We start from the raw sequence: 15,163 nt of genomic DNA, 5'->3' as shown, positions 1-15,163 counted from the left end.
TCACTAGATAATTAAGATAGTGCCTCTCGGAGAATTTTTTTTTATACCGACTAATGTTAAAGATCAGTTTTACGACGGCGCGGAGTTGATTAAGTTGGTTATTCATAAAATAAGCACAAGGTCCAATTTTTTTACGAATTTTCAAATTAAACTCAGTATTGTAATATTGTTGTTCCTATACCGTCCTATCCAAATCGATATTTCGACATAATAGCTACATATCACTTATAAACTGTCAAATTTTTAGTTTTTATATAAAGGTGGGTAGGCATATTAGTATCAAAATTAAATTAACTGTTATTTTGTGATGAACCATTTTGTAAGTAAAATTGTGTTGCTTAATAAATGTCAGGTCGACCAGTCATCAAAGAATTTGACTCTTTACAGAAAGGCGTCGATTTCAAAGTTATGAGCTTAATCCGATAATAAAAAGCCAAGCATTTGCCTAATCTTTACAAACATCTTTGGCATAAAATGCGATATATACTGACCCTGTCAAATACATCGATATGTTAAAATGTTATGTTATGAGGAATTTTGGTGTAAGTAGGTACCATTACAACTTACAAAGGACTGTTGTCATAGGTTAATCTTCTCAGTATATTAAATAGATTTTCTTTACTTTTATTTATAGTACTTAGTTTAGTGAACTTTTTGCATAATTGCTTGATTTAGCCTCAAATACTGAAGAGCATCTTGAAACTTCTTACGTTTTGTTTGACGTGTTTTGTCCCTTTAATTTTTTTTTTAACCATAAAATAACCATTTAGTTAGGTTATCAGTATAATACGTTGCTTAACTGCTATTTTTCGGTATTAAGGAGATTATAGATTAGTTAGATTATACTAAGGAGATCTTCATCATCATTTCAGCCTGCGGAGTCGGACGTCCACTGGTGAAAATAAGCCATTCCCAAAGAGCGCCATCACAGCCTTCCTCCACCCACTTTCCACCACCCTCTTTATAAAAGGTACGGTAAAGGTATCAAGGTAAAAGGAGAAAAATAACAAAAATGATTATGCGAGTTAAATATGATTTAATTTCATAATTTTTCTTAGCAATTATATGATTTCGTTTTCAGCATCTGAATAATTATAAATATAGACACGGCGTTACACAAACAGTGTCATATTATTATAACAAATTTATTGTGTATTTAAGCGTATATATCGTAAACTATTTTTACATTTCGTTTGGAATGTATCTATGTCTTTCATATTAATTATTATGTTCCATCAGAATGAAACGAAAGCGACGCTCACTAAATGGTTACAGCAACATCAAAGTTTTACAAAATACTGGAATTTAAATAGACACTGGGCGTAGGATATATTATGATTTATAATCTGTTATTTGTCTTACGTTTAAACAATTTTATCTACTCATAGTTTACAGACATAAACTTAACACACTAAACACAATGCGAACACAAGGTCATACACTGCCACCACACTATGGCACAGATCTTATTCAAATATTAAATATTACAATGTCCTTTATTCATTCATTTATTTCGTCGGCGCAAAACAGATAGATGATGTCTCTTTATTCAGTTTTATATTTTGTTTACGAACAACCTAATATTTTCTAAATTTATTTTTCAAATAAATAATCAAGACACCGTTTTACATCGAGAAGTTAGAATAAGGACGAGAAGAGATTCAAACCTATCACTCTCAGACAAACACTTAAAAATAATATGTACAAAACCGCTCAAAATCATACATTAATCCAATTCAAAGTTTAATCCGAAACAAAAAACATTAAGGAAGGTGTTTTGGTAGAGGCAGAAAAAATCTATGTCATAAGAACATTATCGACTGTGGCTAATCACAAGAGAGCAGTTGGTCGGACTATTAAATACAAAACATTTTAATACAACTTTACACTAACATCTACGTTTACAAATTTTGATTAAGGTATTTATTTTTGATAAATAAGTAGACACGTTTATTATATTTACAAGCAGATAACACGATCTGTACTAAATTAACAGTAAAGCATTAAATAATAATACACTGAGAATTGGCGTAAAGGCGCTGTAACTACACTATGGCGAGCCAGCCGGAGCAATCGAGGTTCGTAAACTGAAACGTTCAAAGGGTAGGTACCTACGTCGCTCGTAAGGAACGGACGATTCTGTTCGACTATCTGGCACCCGGTCGGTGCGCGCCGCATAGTTCCTCGTCGCGCACAGGCATCAAAGTTCAGCGGTGGTCTGTCGGAAGACTCGTGACTAGCGAGACTACTATTTGCTCTCTCTACAGGAAACTTTTTTCCTTTTAGAGCATGAGTCTGAGCGCAGGCAGAAGAGCAAACGAGCGCCACAATGTTACACGACCTTAAGGAATTTCACAGCTTCAAACGTCGTCCCGGCTCGACTTTTTCTCCCCATTCAAATGTTTGCTCTCTCTCTCGCTTCAGCTACCATTCATGACGTTTGAAACGCCGCGGCCGAGCGCTCACCTAACGCTATCCAGTCCTCGTCACTGTAATAATACTGCGGTAGTTGACTAATACTCTGTCCACTCACATCACAGGGTCCATCGACAGCTGGCAACGGAACGCGTGAAGCGTTGAAGCGTAAATGAGCTGCAAACGATGAGACGAGACATCTACGTGCCCTCACAGAGCCTTCGCCTTTGATGCCTGCCGTGGTGGTGCCGCACGCGACAGGAGGGCTTGAGGGAGTTCCGCGACGGGGGCCGAGGCCTGCGCCGGGGCTTGTTGCCGGCGAGGATATCATTGTGGATTTCTATATTGAATTCGGGAGCTATTTTCAGGAATGAAAAGCACTCCTGTTGTCGCTGGGGGATTTGGCTCTTTCCGCGCCTCATCTGGCCACCTCTCCTGTTGAATCCTATGTATCGGTCTTCGTTCCGCACCAGGTGGTAACGGTTGTAACCGTCTACGAATTCTTCTTTGAATAAACAGGTCGGTTGTCTTTCTGCTTGGAATCGCGACTGTTGACAACAAAAAGCTTTTATTAGTTCTTGGATACAAAGTAGAAAGAATATTTTTGTGGAAAAAGGGGAGTATGCCTATTGCATATTATAAGAGAAAGTAGGTATCGTCAACCAACGAGCACGTTTAAAAACTTCAAGAAAACAAAGGGTAAAAAATAAAAGAATTATTAAATGATCTTACCAATCGCCTGCCGATCAAGCGGGAGCGGTTGAAGCACAGGTACATGTCGTGTGTGGGAGAGTGGATGAGCAGGTCCAGATTTGAGCCGCGTGAGATGAGAGTGAGATTCGCTGCAACAAAAGAAATGGTTCACAGGTTAACTTTACGTACATAATATTTGTTAAGGCTTTCATTATCCTTACTGAAGTATCATCATCTAGATCTATGTCACCTATACCCCGTTCATTAGCTTCATTCAACGCGCTTTTGGACAATAATGCTCAATGGGACCCATTTAATGATGGGTCTATAATACTGGTTCGGGAGTTACTGAAGTACGCTGAGAGCATTGCATGGATATGTCATTCAATGTTCTCAGCGTACATATTCAAAATTCTTTGATCTTTTATCGTTATGTATTTTATGTCTTTTTTCTTGTACCTTTATTCGTATTTAAATTTATTATTAATCATCTAGTTAGTGTAAGTGGCACTGCCGTTCTAATTAGATATAAAATAAATAAAATAAAATAAATAAAATCATCAACCCATCGACGGCCTACTAGCGCGAGTATCTTCTCGGAATAAGAAATTCACCACGCTGGCCAAATGCAGATTGGCAGACTTTACAAACCTTTAAGAACATTGTAGAGAACTCTCACATATGCAGGCTTCCTCGCATTGTTTTCGTTAATCGTTAAATTTAACTAATATTATTGCTTGGATAGAAATAGAATTTTTTTTATCCAACTAAACTTTTACGAGTACTTTTGAATCGTCAAATGCATCTACCACTGGTTCTGAATGCCTTTTCTATCGAGAAGGACCAGCAAGAAGAAAATGGATATAACTTTCAAAAGTCAGAGATCGATCCCGGCACATTTAGAGTAGAATAACGGTTTACAAAAACTAAAACAATAGTAATCAACTATCCCCATATTATGTTAAAGTGCTGTATCTGAACACTGTTTCGTAAAAATCAGAAAGAAAGTACCTATTTATAATATTGTATTTGTGTATTAATTTGAATATGGAATAGGAGATAGAAAAGTGCTTTAAATTTATCTTAGATCGCGTGTATTACTCTATTATTAATTCATGAAATTAATTACAGTGTTTAAAAATCCAAGGAATTTTTAATCACTTCTAACAACACGGATAGTTACACTCCATCCGTGTAACTCATAAGTAACCATTTGAAACCTCGCCGCCTGTGGTCACATAATAAATTCAATTACTAATATGCTCATACAGAATCGAGAAAGTCATAGGTGCAACAAACTAATCGTTAATGATATTTGAACACTTACAATATACAAAAATAAACCCTCTATAAATATTAATCTATTGCTGGACAATGAATACAAGATTGAAAAAGATAGGGTTACATAGAACATACCTAATATTTATTTTATCAAGCTAGTTTAAGTTAGCAAGGTTAACGAAGTCTGTCGCAAAAGAAGCAAGGGTGATTTGCTTGTATCGTTGTCAATAGAATCCTTGGTGGAAGTGGTCATATTGACTCTCAGTTATGGGGAACACGACACGGGGACAGAGAAATAACAGTGACAACTTTGAAGTTCAAATTATCAGACTGAAACTCATGTAAGAAGTTTCATAAGATTTATCGCAAGATTAAATACCTACAAATAAAACGAATAAAACAGATAAGAATAAAAATGTATTCTGTGCAAGCTTAAATATCCAAAATATTTTTTAATTCGGCGATCTCATTGTTACCTATTTACATTGATATGTAGGAAGTTCAATGTTCATGAAATCTATTGTTTACTTAAATATTAATTCAATGACGCAGGTGATTCCTTAGATAAAATTAACTTGTTTATTTTCAGAATTAGCTTGATGTCTTAGGCGAAATGTATTAGCTATTAAGCTTAAGGTATCTTTCAATATAATATTATGAAGCGCAACCACCGAGTTTCTTGTTGATTCTTCTTGGTAGCAAGAGCATTCCGAACCAGTGCGTGGTATTTAACCTTTCTATTTCTGGATATTAAGATAGGTGTAAAATCCACTAAAACCAAGGAACTCGTCGCTCAAAACACATTTTACTATGTTTTATGAAAGTCAAGAAACATAATATACGGTATACCCACGTATGACCTATTTCTTCAAACCAAATGCGTATAAAATATCTTTTCTTCGTCCCTGATAACTTTTAGAGACAAGAAGAGCAATAAAAGGGAGTTCCCATGTCATCAAAATCAGTGACATGTAAGCCTACCCCGGTCATCGATTAGATAACATGAAAGAGGAAAGTTCGAGTATGGAATTCGATGACCAAACCCGATGGGACACTAAAAAGAGAATTAATAAAAATAAAAAGTACAGACGACCGCCTGTGACACCGACCATGTCATTTCAATTAACATTAAAAGAAATAAAATGCATGGGGCCGGTGCTTCAAGAACATAAATTTGTTATAATTTCGATAGTTTCTGTGAGTGCGTGAAAGTGATAACGCGTTTTAACGGTTTAATGGAATGACATTTCTGATACCTTTTGCCAGATTCTTTGACCTATATTGCCGTTTCCGTGAATTACCATTGAAACAACAGTCAAATGGGATGCTACCATGTTCATGCCCATATCGATAAATAGGTGACTTAGTCTTTGCTCGGTTGACCTAAATTATGCATTATATCTAGTACCTTCTTTGGAATACAAAAAATCAGAAAAGTTTCGAGATTAGCCATTTCAAATATACAGACGCGAAGAGTTATAATCGTGATAATAATAATCGTTTATTACGCAAAATTGCACACAAAAAGGTGCTAGACAGCTAAGTAACCAAGCCCTGTCTAGAATTGTGCGCATAGCGCATAGACCGAGCTCTCTTGTTAGAAGAGGAGACGCTTATGTGAAGTGCATTTTTCACACCCAGACTTTGTCATCTTGCGAACTCCGCAAAAAATTCTTTATTTATATAGATACTAGCTGATGCCCGCGACTTCGTACGCGTGGATTTAGGTTTTAAAAATCCCGTGGGAACTCTTTGATTTTCCGGGGTAAAAAGTAGCTTATGTCACTCTCCAGGTCCTTAACTATACCCATGCAAAATATCACGTCAATCGGTTGCACCGTTGCGACGTGGTTGAAGGACAAACCAACAAATCAACAAACCAACAAATCAACAAACACACTTTCGCATTTATAATATGGGTACTGATTAGGTACCTACTACCTATACCTACTATTATATCGGTTGCATACTTATATCATGATACGCTTTGCTACGCATTCCTTACGCCGGGAATAATCTTTCGATATCAGTGTTTCCTGCCAATTATAATCCGGGTAGTATCTTTAAAACAAAAGTGAATAGGCACCTTCTAGGCAAACGCGTCCCATCTTAGCCAACATCATCACTTCCCATCAGGTGTGATCGTGGTCAAGCATGCGCTTATAATGTATTAAAAAAAACGATTTTCGTGAGTTTTATCTTTTTATCTAAATATATAAAAGGAAAAGGTGACTGACTGACTGACTGATATATCAACGCACAGCTCAAACTACTGGACGGATCTGGCTGAAATTTGGCATGCAGATAGCTATTATGACGTAGACATCCGCTAAGAAAGGATTTTTGAAAATTCAACCCCTAAGGGGGTGAAATAGGGGTTTGATATTTGTGTAGTCCACGCGGACGAAGTCGCGAACATAAGCTAGTATTACATAATTATGTAAAGGCTTGGAATTTTTTCATTTTTCACTGAAATGACTGAACATCGAGACACAGTGTCTGCAATGACTGTATCAACGATTGTACAGATGTTTTTAATTATTTTTTGTTTAAGTCGTTAAAGATGTTTGTTTCATGATAATATACTTATACCTAGTCTTCGCAAACACTGATAACACGCTGGTTCATTATTTGATCTCTGAAAAATTCGTAACGTTTGTTTATTCTGAATGACTGATATAAATTAATAAAACGTGCCGCTATCAACTTGCCTTGCTACTTAACTTTAAGTATGTACTTAGTTAATGCTAAATAATATTATTATTTTACATTTTATTATAATAGGTATAAAAAACATATCTATGTAAAAGTAAAAGCTGACTGACTGAATGACTGATTGATTGACTGCTCTATTAATGCACAGCTCGAACTACTGGGCGGATCGAACTGAAATTTGGCAAGCAGATAGCTATAATGACGTAGGCATCCACTATGAAAGAATTCAACCCCTAAAGGGGTAAAATAGGGATATGAAATTTGTGTAGTTCACGCGGACGAAGTCAGTCAGTCTGTCACCCTTTCCTTTTACATATATATTTAGATTACGAAGTAGTGCGTAGCCTTAACAAACAAGCAGAGTGAACTAGACATAAGGCAAAAAATATGAGAATATTTTGGTCCAAACGACGAGCGACGGATACGACGCGACGCGACGCGACACGACGACGTGACGTAATGCGTATATGGCAGTCTGCGTCTCGCCGCGGACTGCCATATAGGCCGCAAGCACGGTATGCCGTTGAGTTGACCGCGTTCGCGTTCGTCGCGTTCGCAGTGTCGCGTCGCGTAGTATTCGTCGCTCACGCAGGACACCGCGTTACGCTGCGATGCGCGACGCGACGCGGTGCGGCAAATATAGTTTAAGTAGGTATATGAGTCTGTATGGAGCAGAGGCGCCTGCCGCGTCGCGCAGCACAGCGCAAATGCGTTTGAAGCTACGAGCATATTAAATATCAGCTGAAGTAAATGCCAGCTAAGTTTAAGTAGAACTTTGAAAGTACCGTACTCTAGCTTACTGTCAAAGCGTTGTGTGTGGGGTCACTCGCGCACCGACACAAACACTTGTCCGAAACAGACAAACACCGGCACGCCAATGGGCTATATATCTTTCGTAACAAGAAAAACGTCAACATTGACCAACCTCTGTACTTTACATACTCTGTATTATACCTACGTAGGCTAATTTTTGAAAACACGTAATCTCCACACGACAGAGTAAACATTTTCTTTGATCGCACCGCCTCCATAAATTTTCACTTTTACTTGGAAGTATTTATGATTCTTAGATACTTTTCATACGCTCGGATGCGCTTAGAAGCCGATGGTAGGTATGCGGACATATTACGTAGATATGAGTATTTCCTCTAAAAAATAGGTTATCTTGTACATCTAATTAGCTTATTCCTGTGGGTTTGTCCGCGTGGACTATACCAATTTCGAACCCCTACTTTACCCCCTTAGGGATTGAATTTTTGAAAACCCTTTCATAGCGGATACCTACGTCATAATAGCTATCTGCATGCCAAATTTCAATCCGATCCGTCTAGTAATTTGAACTGTGTGTTGATCGATCAGTCAATTAGTCAGTCACTCAATCAGTCAGTCAGCTTTTTCTTTTATAGGTATACATAGATTTAGATTTTATGTCTTTCAAGTAAGATTATAATATTTGTTGTAGGGAAAATTTGAGGAATCAAAATATTCAACAACTAGGATGATGGAACTCTCGGTTTGATCTTGAATCGAAGATATGGCAAATATTAGGCTAATGGTGACGTAACATCAAAGAAAAATACGGCTGCCTGCGTCAAATGTACTAAGTAGCATTTGACCTTTGAATTTGATCTTTTAACCGTTCAGCTATCAACGCTTCTGATTGTTTCCCGTTTCAGGCTGTAGTTTTTGACTGCCTTACATTGATGTAAAAGTCATCTGTCCGTCTTCCACAATGTGTGTTCACCCTTACTCAATTGTTGTGCCTTTTGTATAGCAAAGGGCGTTACGGAAAACAATAAGTTTTCTCTTCCTCATGTAGATTCATAACGCAGCGCTACAATTTTCTTTACAGTCGATCGCACACTGTCTCAGGTCGCAAACGGATCGAGGGGCACAACTGACGCCAATCCTCAGAAATGTCACGCAATTTTTCAATAAATATGTTTTGGATGGAGCATGAGTCAGTCGCGTTAGACGCGCCAAATCAGAGTAGCTACAAGTAAGTATAGGTACATAAAGTTATAAATAAAATTAAAATTGAAGTTTTGTACATACAAGTTTGACCAACGTGCAGCCATGAAAGCAATGTTGTAAATTTTGTATTTGAACGTATACTTGGCACATCAAACTAGCTGCATTAATGCAGCCTAATCAGTAAAACTTATACCTATAAGTTTACAAAGCTGCGATGTACCTCGCCGTTATTCGGTGCCTCCAATGGGATCGACTCGTGCTGCTTACGTCAAAAGCATTTTCAGCAGGTTCCAACTATAGAAAAATGTTTATAAGTACTTGGCTTGTTCTTGTGCTTATGCTTCTAAAATCCAAACTACTTTTAGTACCTATAAAGCATTTTGATCCGTTTTTCTCATATTTGGCAACGACAAATGCGTTTTGTGTTGCTCTGTTGCGGCTCTTCTACTTCTCGCGGTAGTGTGCGTTCAGATTATTTCGTAGTACCGCATTCTTCATTCGATACGAGGTTAAAACGTGATTTGTCGCGCTCCACTTTTGTGTTTTATCAGTCAAACACTCATCAAACGCTACTTGGTATTCACACAAGGATATACAATATATTGATCCTATTTTATTTATAGGAGTATTTGGTGTTTTAGGGTACGGTACCTCAAAAGGAAAAAAGGAACTCTTATAGGATCACTTCGTTATCTGTCTGTACGTCTGTCGTGTCTGTCAAGAAAGCCTATAGGGTACTTCCCGTTGACCTAGAATCATGAAATTAGGCAGGTAGATAGGTCTTATAACACAAATAAAGGAAAAAATCCGAAAACATTATCATGATTTGTGGTTACATCTCAAAAAAAATTTAAAATGGTTTCATGAACAAATAATCGGTATTTTAAATTTTCAAAGTAAGATGACTATACCAAATAAGGTATCATAATATGAAAGGGCTACCTGTACATTCTAAAACAGATTTTCATTTATTTTTATGCATAAATTTTTTGATTTACTTATCGTGCAGAATGTCGAAAAAAAGTACTGAACCCTCAGTGCGCGAGTCTGACTCGTAGGTACTTGGCCGGTTTTGTGCTATATCGTTAGAGAAGTGAAAAAGTCTTCCTAAAACATCGTTTGTTTAAGAATCCAGAAATTCTTAGGTAGGTCTCTCTCTTTATCTCAACGTCGAAAATCATTGATGACTTTTAAAAGAATTAACGCATGTCTATCTTATCACGGTAATACCCAATTACAAGAAATAATGGATTAATTTCTTCCTTGTGGTTAATTGAGTGAAGAGGAATTCAAATTACGACTGAAGTAGTTATTATGCCTATTCGAAAACTTATTTTCTCTAAGTCTATAACATTTTGTAGGTAAGTTATAAGTTCATAGTGTATTTTTAGTTTTGACATTAAATTGTGTTTCTTGCTGGTTCTACTCGGTAGAAAAGGCATTCCGAACCAGTGGTAGATGCATCCGACGATTCAAAAGCACTCGTAAAAGTTTATTTGAATAAATAGATTTTATTTTATTTTATTTTTATTTTATGATTTTTTAAGAAAATGCTAATTTTTCATTGACCATGTCCTAGAGTCAGTACCTAGTTGCATTTTTAAATATAAAGATATTCAAAAAGAATAAGAGTTCAAAGGAACTGAATAGAAAAAAACATTTGACTTTCCTACTTTGTTTTGAGTTAAAGTATTTCTAATTAAAGATTTTCCTCTAGATCTATGCGTGACCATTCGTAATGGCCGACCAATCGGCCAACGACCGCCTATCGTCCTGATAATACTCTATCGATGTAATCTTATTTGTAACCTGCATTTTCTGACAACCGCTGTAACTACGACTAACATTGAATGTTTACTTAAGGCGAATTGTCACAGTAGGTAGATAGGTTATCCAATGTAAATATGCTACTAATAATATAGAGAGCGAGCCCGCGAGGGCCAGACCTTCTTTATTTTATGAAAGCTGAAAGTTTCTATGCGCATTGTGCTGTAGAGTAGGTGTTGCTAGGTTCGATAGTAGGTGATAATTCAAACACGTCCGTTCGATGGTTAGCCCTCTTTATTACTCCATACTTACTTTATTACATCTAGTACATACACCCACAGTCAGTGGCGTGCACAGAGTTTAAAACCAGGGTAAGCATTAGTAAGATAGGCCTTAGATACACCTTATATAGACCTACTGAATGGCAGGTCATAAAGAAAAATGGGCACTGGTCATTTCAACTAGGGTAAGCAGTACTTTTATGCCTCTATGAACTGCACGCCACTGCTGACCCACTACACCACGGGGATGCAAGAAAAAAAAATTGTTGTCAATTTTTTTTTTAAATAATAATTGCTACTCTACAGTGCCACACAAGGAAGAATGGTCAGCGACTATGAAGTTTGGATCACGGTGGATTTGGCAGATACAGCTAACAAAGACGTATAAAATCTTTCGTCAAAGTATAAAGTCATTTTTTAAAAATATTTTCCTCGGAATAGTAGGTAGGTACCTATTAGAAATCATATTATTTATTGCCAGACACTTAGTATCGTGGCAACCCCCCGCCAGACACCCATGCATGACATACCTATTAAAGTTTAAGAGTCTTTCTTGCGTGTTATCTGCCAAAGCCACCATGATCCCAACTTCTTAAGTCTTAAGGTGACGCAGGACGCTCGACCGAAATTGGCAGCGCACGTGGGTAACATGTTTGCTTTTCACTTGACATTGTATGAGAAAGTTGAGAGGCACGATAATTTTCACTGAAATCAAGCGCGCGAAAAGGGTTTAGGAAAAGTATTTTTGAGAAAAAACTGCTGAATTTATGTTTGCAAAGTAAAGTTATTTCAAGTAATGAATAAATAAACAACGTCTAATGATAAATTGTTTTAGAATTTTCATATCCCTAATCTTATTTATTTACGCCCAAAGTTGTCATTAATTTAGTGTTAAAATAGGAATCTTTTGAGCCTCGTAACTTTTAAATCAATATTTTTTTCAATATTTTATATATCAATAAACCTAGATAATGACGAGATAAATCGATATAATTCTTAGTTTTGTTCGTACAATATCGAATGTTGTTGTATTTTCCCTCCTACGTTTGTATGGAGAAAGCACCGAACTGAGCTACCTTAAGATGTGTATCCATCTACAACCATTAATATAATTTTGTCCTGTTTTATATTACGTAAACTGTTACAAGTAATGCCTACTGTTTATCAGGGCCTAATTTTTACTCTAACCCATTATATTTTTCGAACCAATTATCTCTAATTATCCTTAAACTAATTAACATTTAAATCAATAAAACTTATCAAACAAACAGAGATCCGCATGTTTAATTAAAATAATGTTTTAATCAAAATTGATTATTCCCTCGTAAAAAATGTTATCTCGAGAGACCTTGGGTGGTACCAAACAAATCGAATATGGAGTTTACTTTTGCGTAATACTCGTCATCTCGTGATAGCTTCAGATAACGGGGTCAAGAGTCAACACAATGTCGTAGGCAATAGTTTCACAGAAAAATTATAAGTATAGTCCGCGACAGCTTGAGATAGCAATCGGGGTATGAGGCGAGGGGATGACCCGAACACCCGCAAGTCACCCGCGCTCGCCCGCACCGGGTTAGCGCGGGGGGCTTTGCGGGTGTGCGGGGCGTTCCCTTCCCGATTGCCATTTCAACCTGTCACGTACGTTTGGGTACGTAAAATTATTATCAATTAAGTAGGGATAATAATTATGTAGTTCAAATATTCCATACCAGAATTATGTGACTGGTGGCACAGTGGGCCAGCCCCGGCTTTGCTCGGGTGGAATGTCTTAAGAGGATTTCATTCGAAGAGCGCTCCAGACAAACGTACTTTGGTTCTCATTTGAATCATAAGCCTAATAAAAGTAGATAATATATTTCGGAGCTTAAAACTAGTTTTTTAGATTTTTGTGCAAATGTGTAGTTTTAAAATTATACGGCCTTTAAGATTTATATACAAATTTTTGAGCCCGTTTGACTTTGAAACTATTTACACATTTTTATGGAGATCTGGCAAACCGCAAACTACAGACACATACATATTTGTTTTAAGAATGTGTATAAAACATTATCTTTGATTGGTCAGTATTGAAATGATAACTAAACTATTTTGTGTGGAGATCAATATTAATTCATATAAGTCCCGCAAATCGCTATTGCGCTGGAACTATGTCTCAATAACATCGAAATGACGTCATTTTGACGTTAGCCGAAATAAAAATATACCATCAGCTCGAAACTTTAGTCCAGTGCTACCGTAACTAAAATGGCGGCCACGCGCATTAGCAATTTGTGGGACTTATACAATGTCATAAATCATACTACAACCATTAGATATTTGTAGTGTGCTTCGTTCCGTTATACTATAAAAGGCCGTAATTCACGTAAAATAAAACTCAATTAAATTTTTCTTTGTCGCTATTCTGATATAAACACTATTACGAATGGTATGAGTAACTAAGACCGCCTAACTAATCTTACTTAAACGTTAACTAGTAAAAATACCACGTAGAGTCCACAAACACGGCGAAGCGGTTTAGACTACTCTCAGATTAGAGAGGTTAGCGGCTAATCCTAAGGTTCCACTGCGGTAGGTAGGCATTTGAGGGGAATCTTGAGTTAAATTCCAACGCTTCCTTAGTGGCATACGGTTTGCTGCCAATGTTGAAATACGTTTCTTTTATCGTGCCGTTTGTGACGCTTTGAAAATGCTCGTTGAAATACATTTTTGGTGTAAATTCTCACAAAGAGTCTCTTCTTAAGTATGTAAATAGAATATCTAATTCCTCATTTATTACAGCACACTATTCAAAAAAAATTAATATGTATGTACCTACCTACTAACGTGTTTCTAGTTATTGTTTAATTTATTTTCCCATATCTATTAAAGTTGTGATTAAAAAATAAGTAATAAGAGTAAAATTGTGTATATTGTGGTAAATTCTGTTGTACACAATCTGTAAACTATCTATCTAAAATGACAGGTCTAAATGTATTGTTATCTTTTTTATAAAGCTCCCTGCGGAAAGAGATCGCACTTGATTTAGACCTGTCAGTTTTAGCTTCAAAATACTTGACTTGCATTTTGAAGCTAAAACAGTGCACCCTTAAAAAGCTGATACAGTCATGAATAGTGTGAAGTGCATGAACACGCTTACATGATTTGTATATCTGGCTCAAATTAAGTTTTTATTTATTTACGAAATGACGTGTGTCAACGGAAACACACCATCAAAAGCACCTTTGCGGCAGGAAATAAAAAGACTAAGCTGTTAACACGGATTACATCTCTTATTGAAGCATTCTTTATTATCTTAAACCTGCTGCGCGATTGCGGGAGAATGACAGTTACAATGTCACAATCGCAATCATCTCTGATTGGTTAACGCTCGCTCACTATTGGCTACAATGCATTGTGTTTTTTTTATTATTTTTTTTATTTATTAAATTAACTAACGGCTACTTACACTAATACATTAAAAAAAAAACTTAATTCTGAAAATATTACTTACTAAATGTAGTCGCCAAGATTGCAACAAGAGTCGCACAAATTCAACTAATCAGAACAATTGAGATTGTAATAATGATTGATGCAGGTTTTAGACAATTGCCTTGTTAAGCTTGATCTTTTATTTTAACCTCTAAAAAGTTCTTAACATTTTTTGATACGTATACACAAAACCTAATTTTTGATCTCCCTATATATTTTTTTCTTTAAATTACCGATTGATTCGCATTCGAATAGTTTAAGTAACTAACAAAATAAAAATAGGTACCTACCTATTTATATGTACATATATTTTCTTTCCCGTAGATATTATATTAAAAAATCTTAAATTGATTGTAAAACAAGCCTTGAAACGTACCTACCTATATGGAACGATACATATTTTAGTACATTAGGTACTCTTTTAATCGAGTTCGATTGAAGTGTTCGATAGTCGAAATGCTAATAATAGGCTAGTTGACACTTTTTTTAAGTAGGTCTTAAATGGTTAATATTTGTCCTATTAGATCAAAAAAATTAACACTATATTTTTTTGCGCCCTAAAAACCGTA

The 15,163-nt window shown here is 36.2% G+C and overlaps 1 protein-coding gene across 4 annotated transcripts in view; it reads right to left on the bottom strand.

Annotated features, from left to right (window-relative positions):
- Positions 1 to 1,016: 1,016 nt before the first annotated feature.
- ths (thisbe) overlaps positions 1,017 to 15,163 on the bottom strand; it is a 147,141-nt gene continuing 132,994 nt past the window's right edge. For all 4 annotated transcript variants that reach the window (XM_034973113.2, XM_034973114.2, XM_034973115.2 and 1 more), the window contains 2 exons: positions 3,148 to 3,257; positions 1,017 to 2,963 (listed from right to left, as the gene is read on the bottom strand). In XM_034973113.2, coding sequence (XP_034829004.1) covers positions 2,616 to 2,963; positions 3,148 to 3,257 — 458 coding nt within the window. In that variant the 3' untranslated portion in view covers positions 1,017 to 2,615. The remainder of the gene's footprint in view (positions 2,964 to 3,147; positions 3,258 to 15,163) is intronic.

Source organism: Maniola hyperantus, chromosome 11 (assembly GCF_902806685.2).
Source record: "Maniola hyperantus chromosome 11, iAphHyp1.2, whole genome shotgun sequence".
Classification (NCBI taxonomy): Eukaryota; Metazoa; Arthropoda; class Insecta; order Lepidoptera; family Nymphalidae; genus Maniola; species Maniola hyperantus.
Note: the sequence above shows the minus strand (reverse complement) of the source record. Positions and strands in the feature narration are given on the sequence as shown.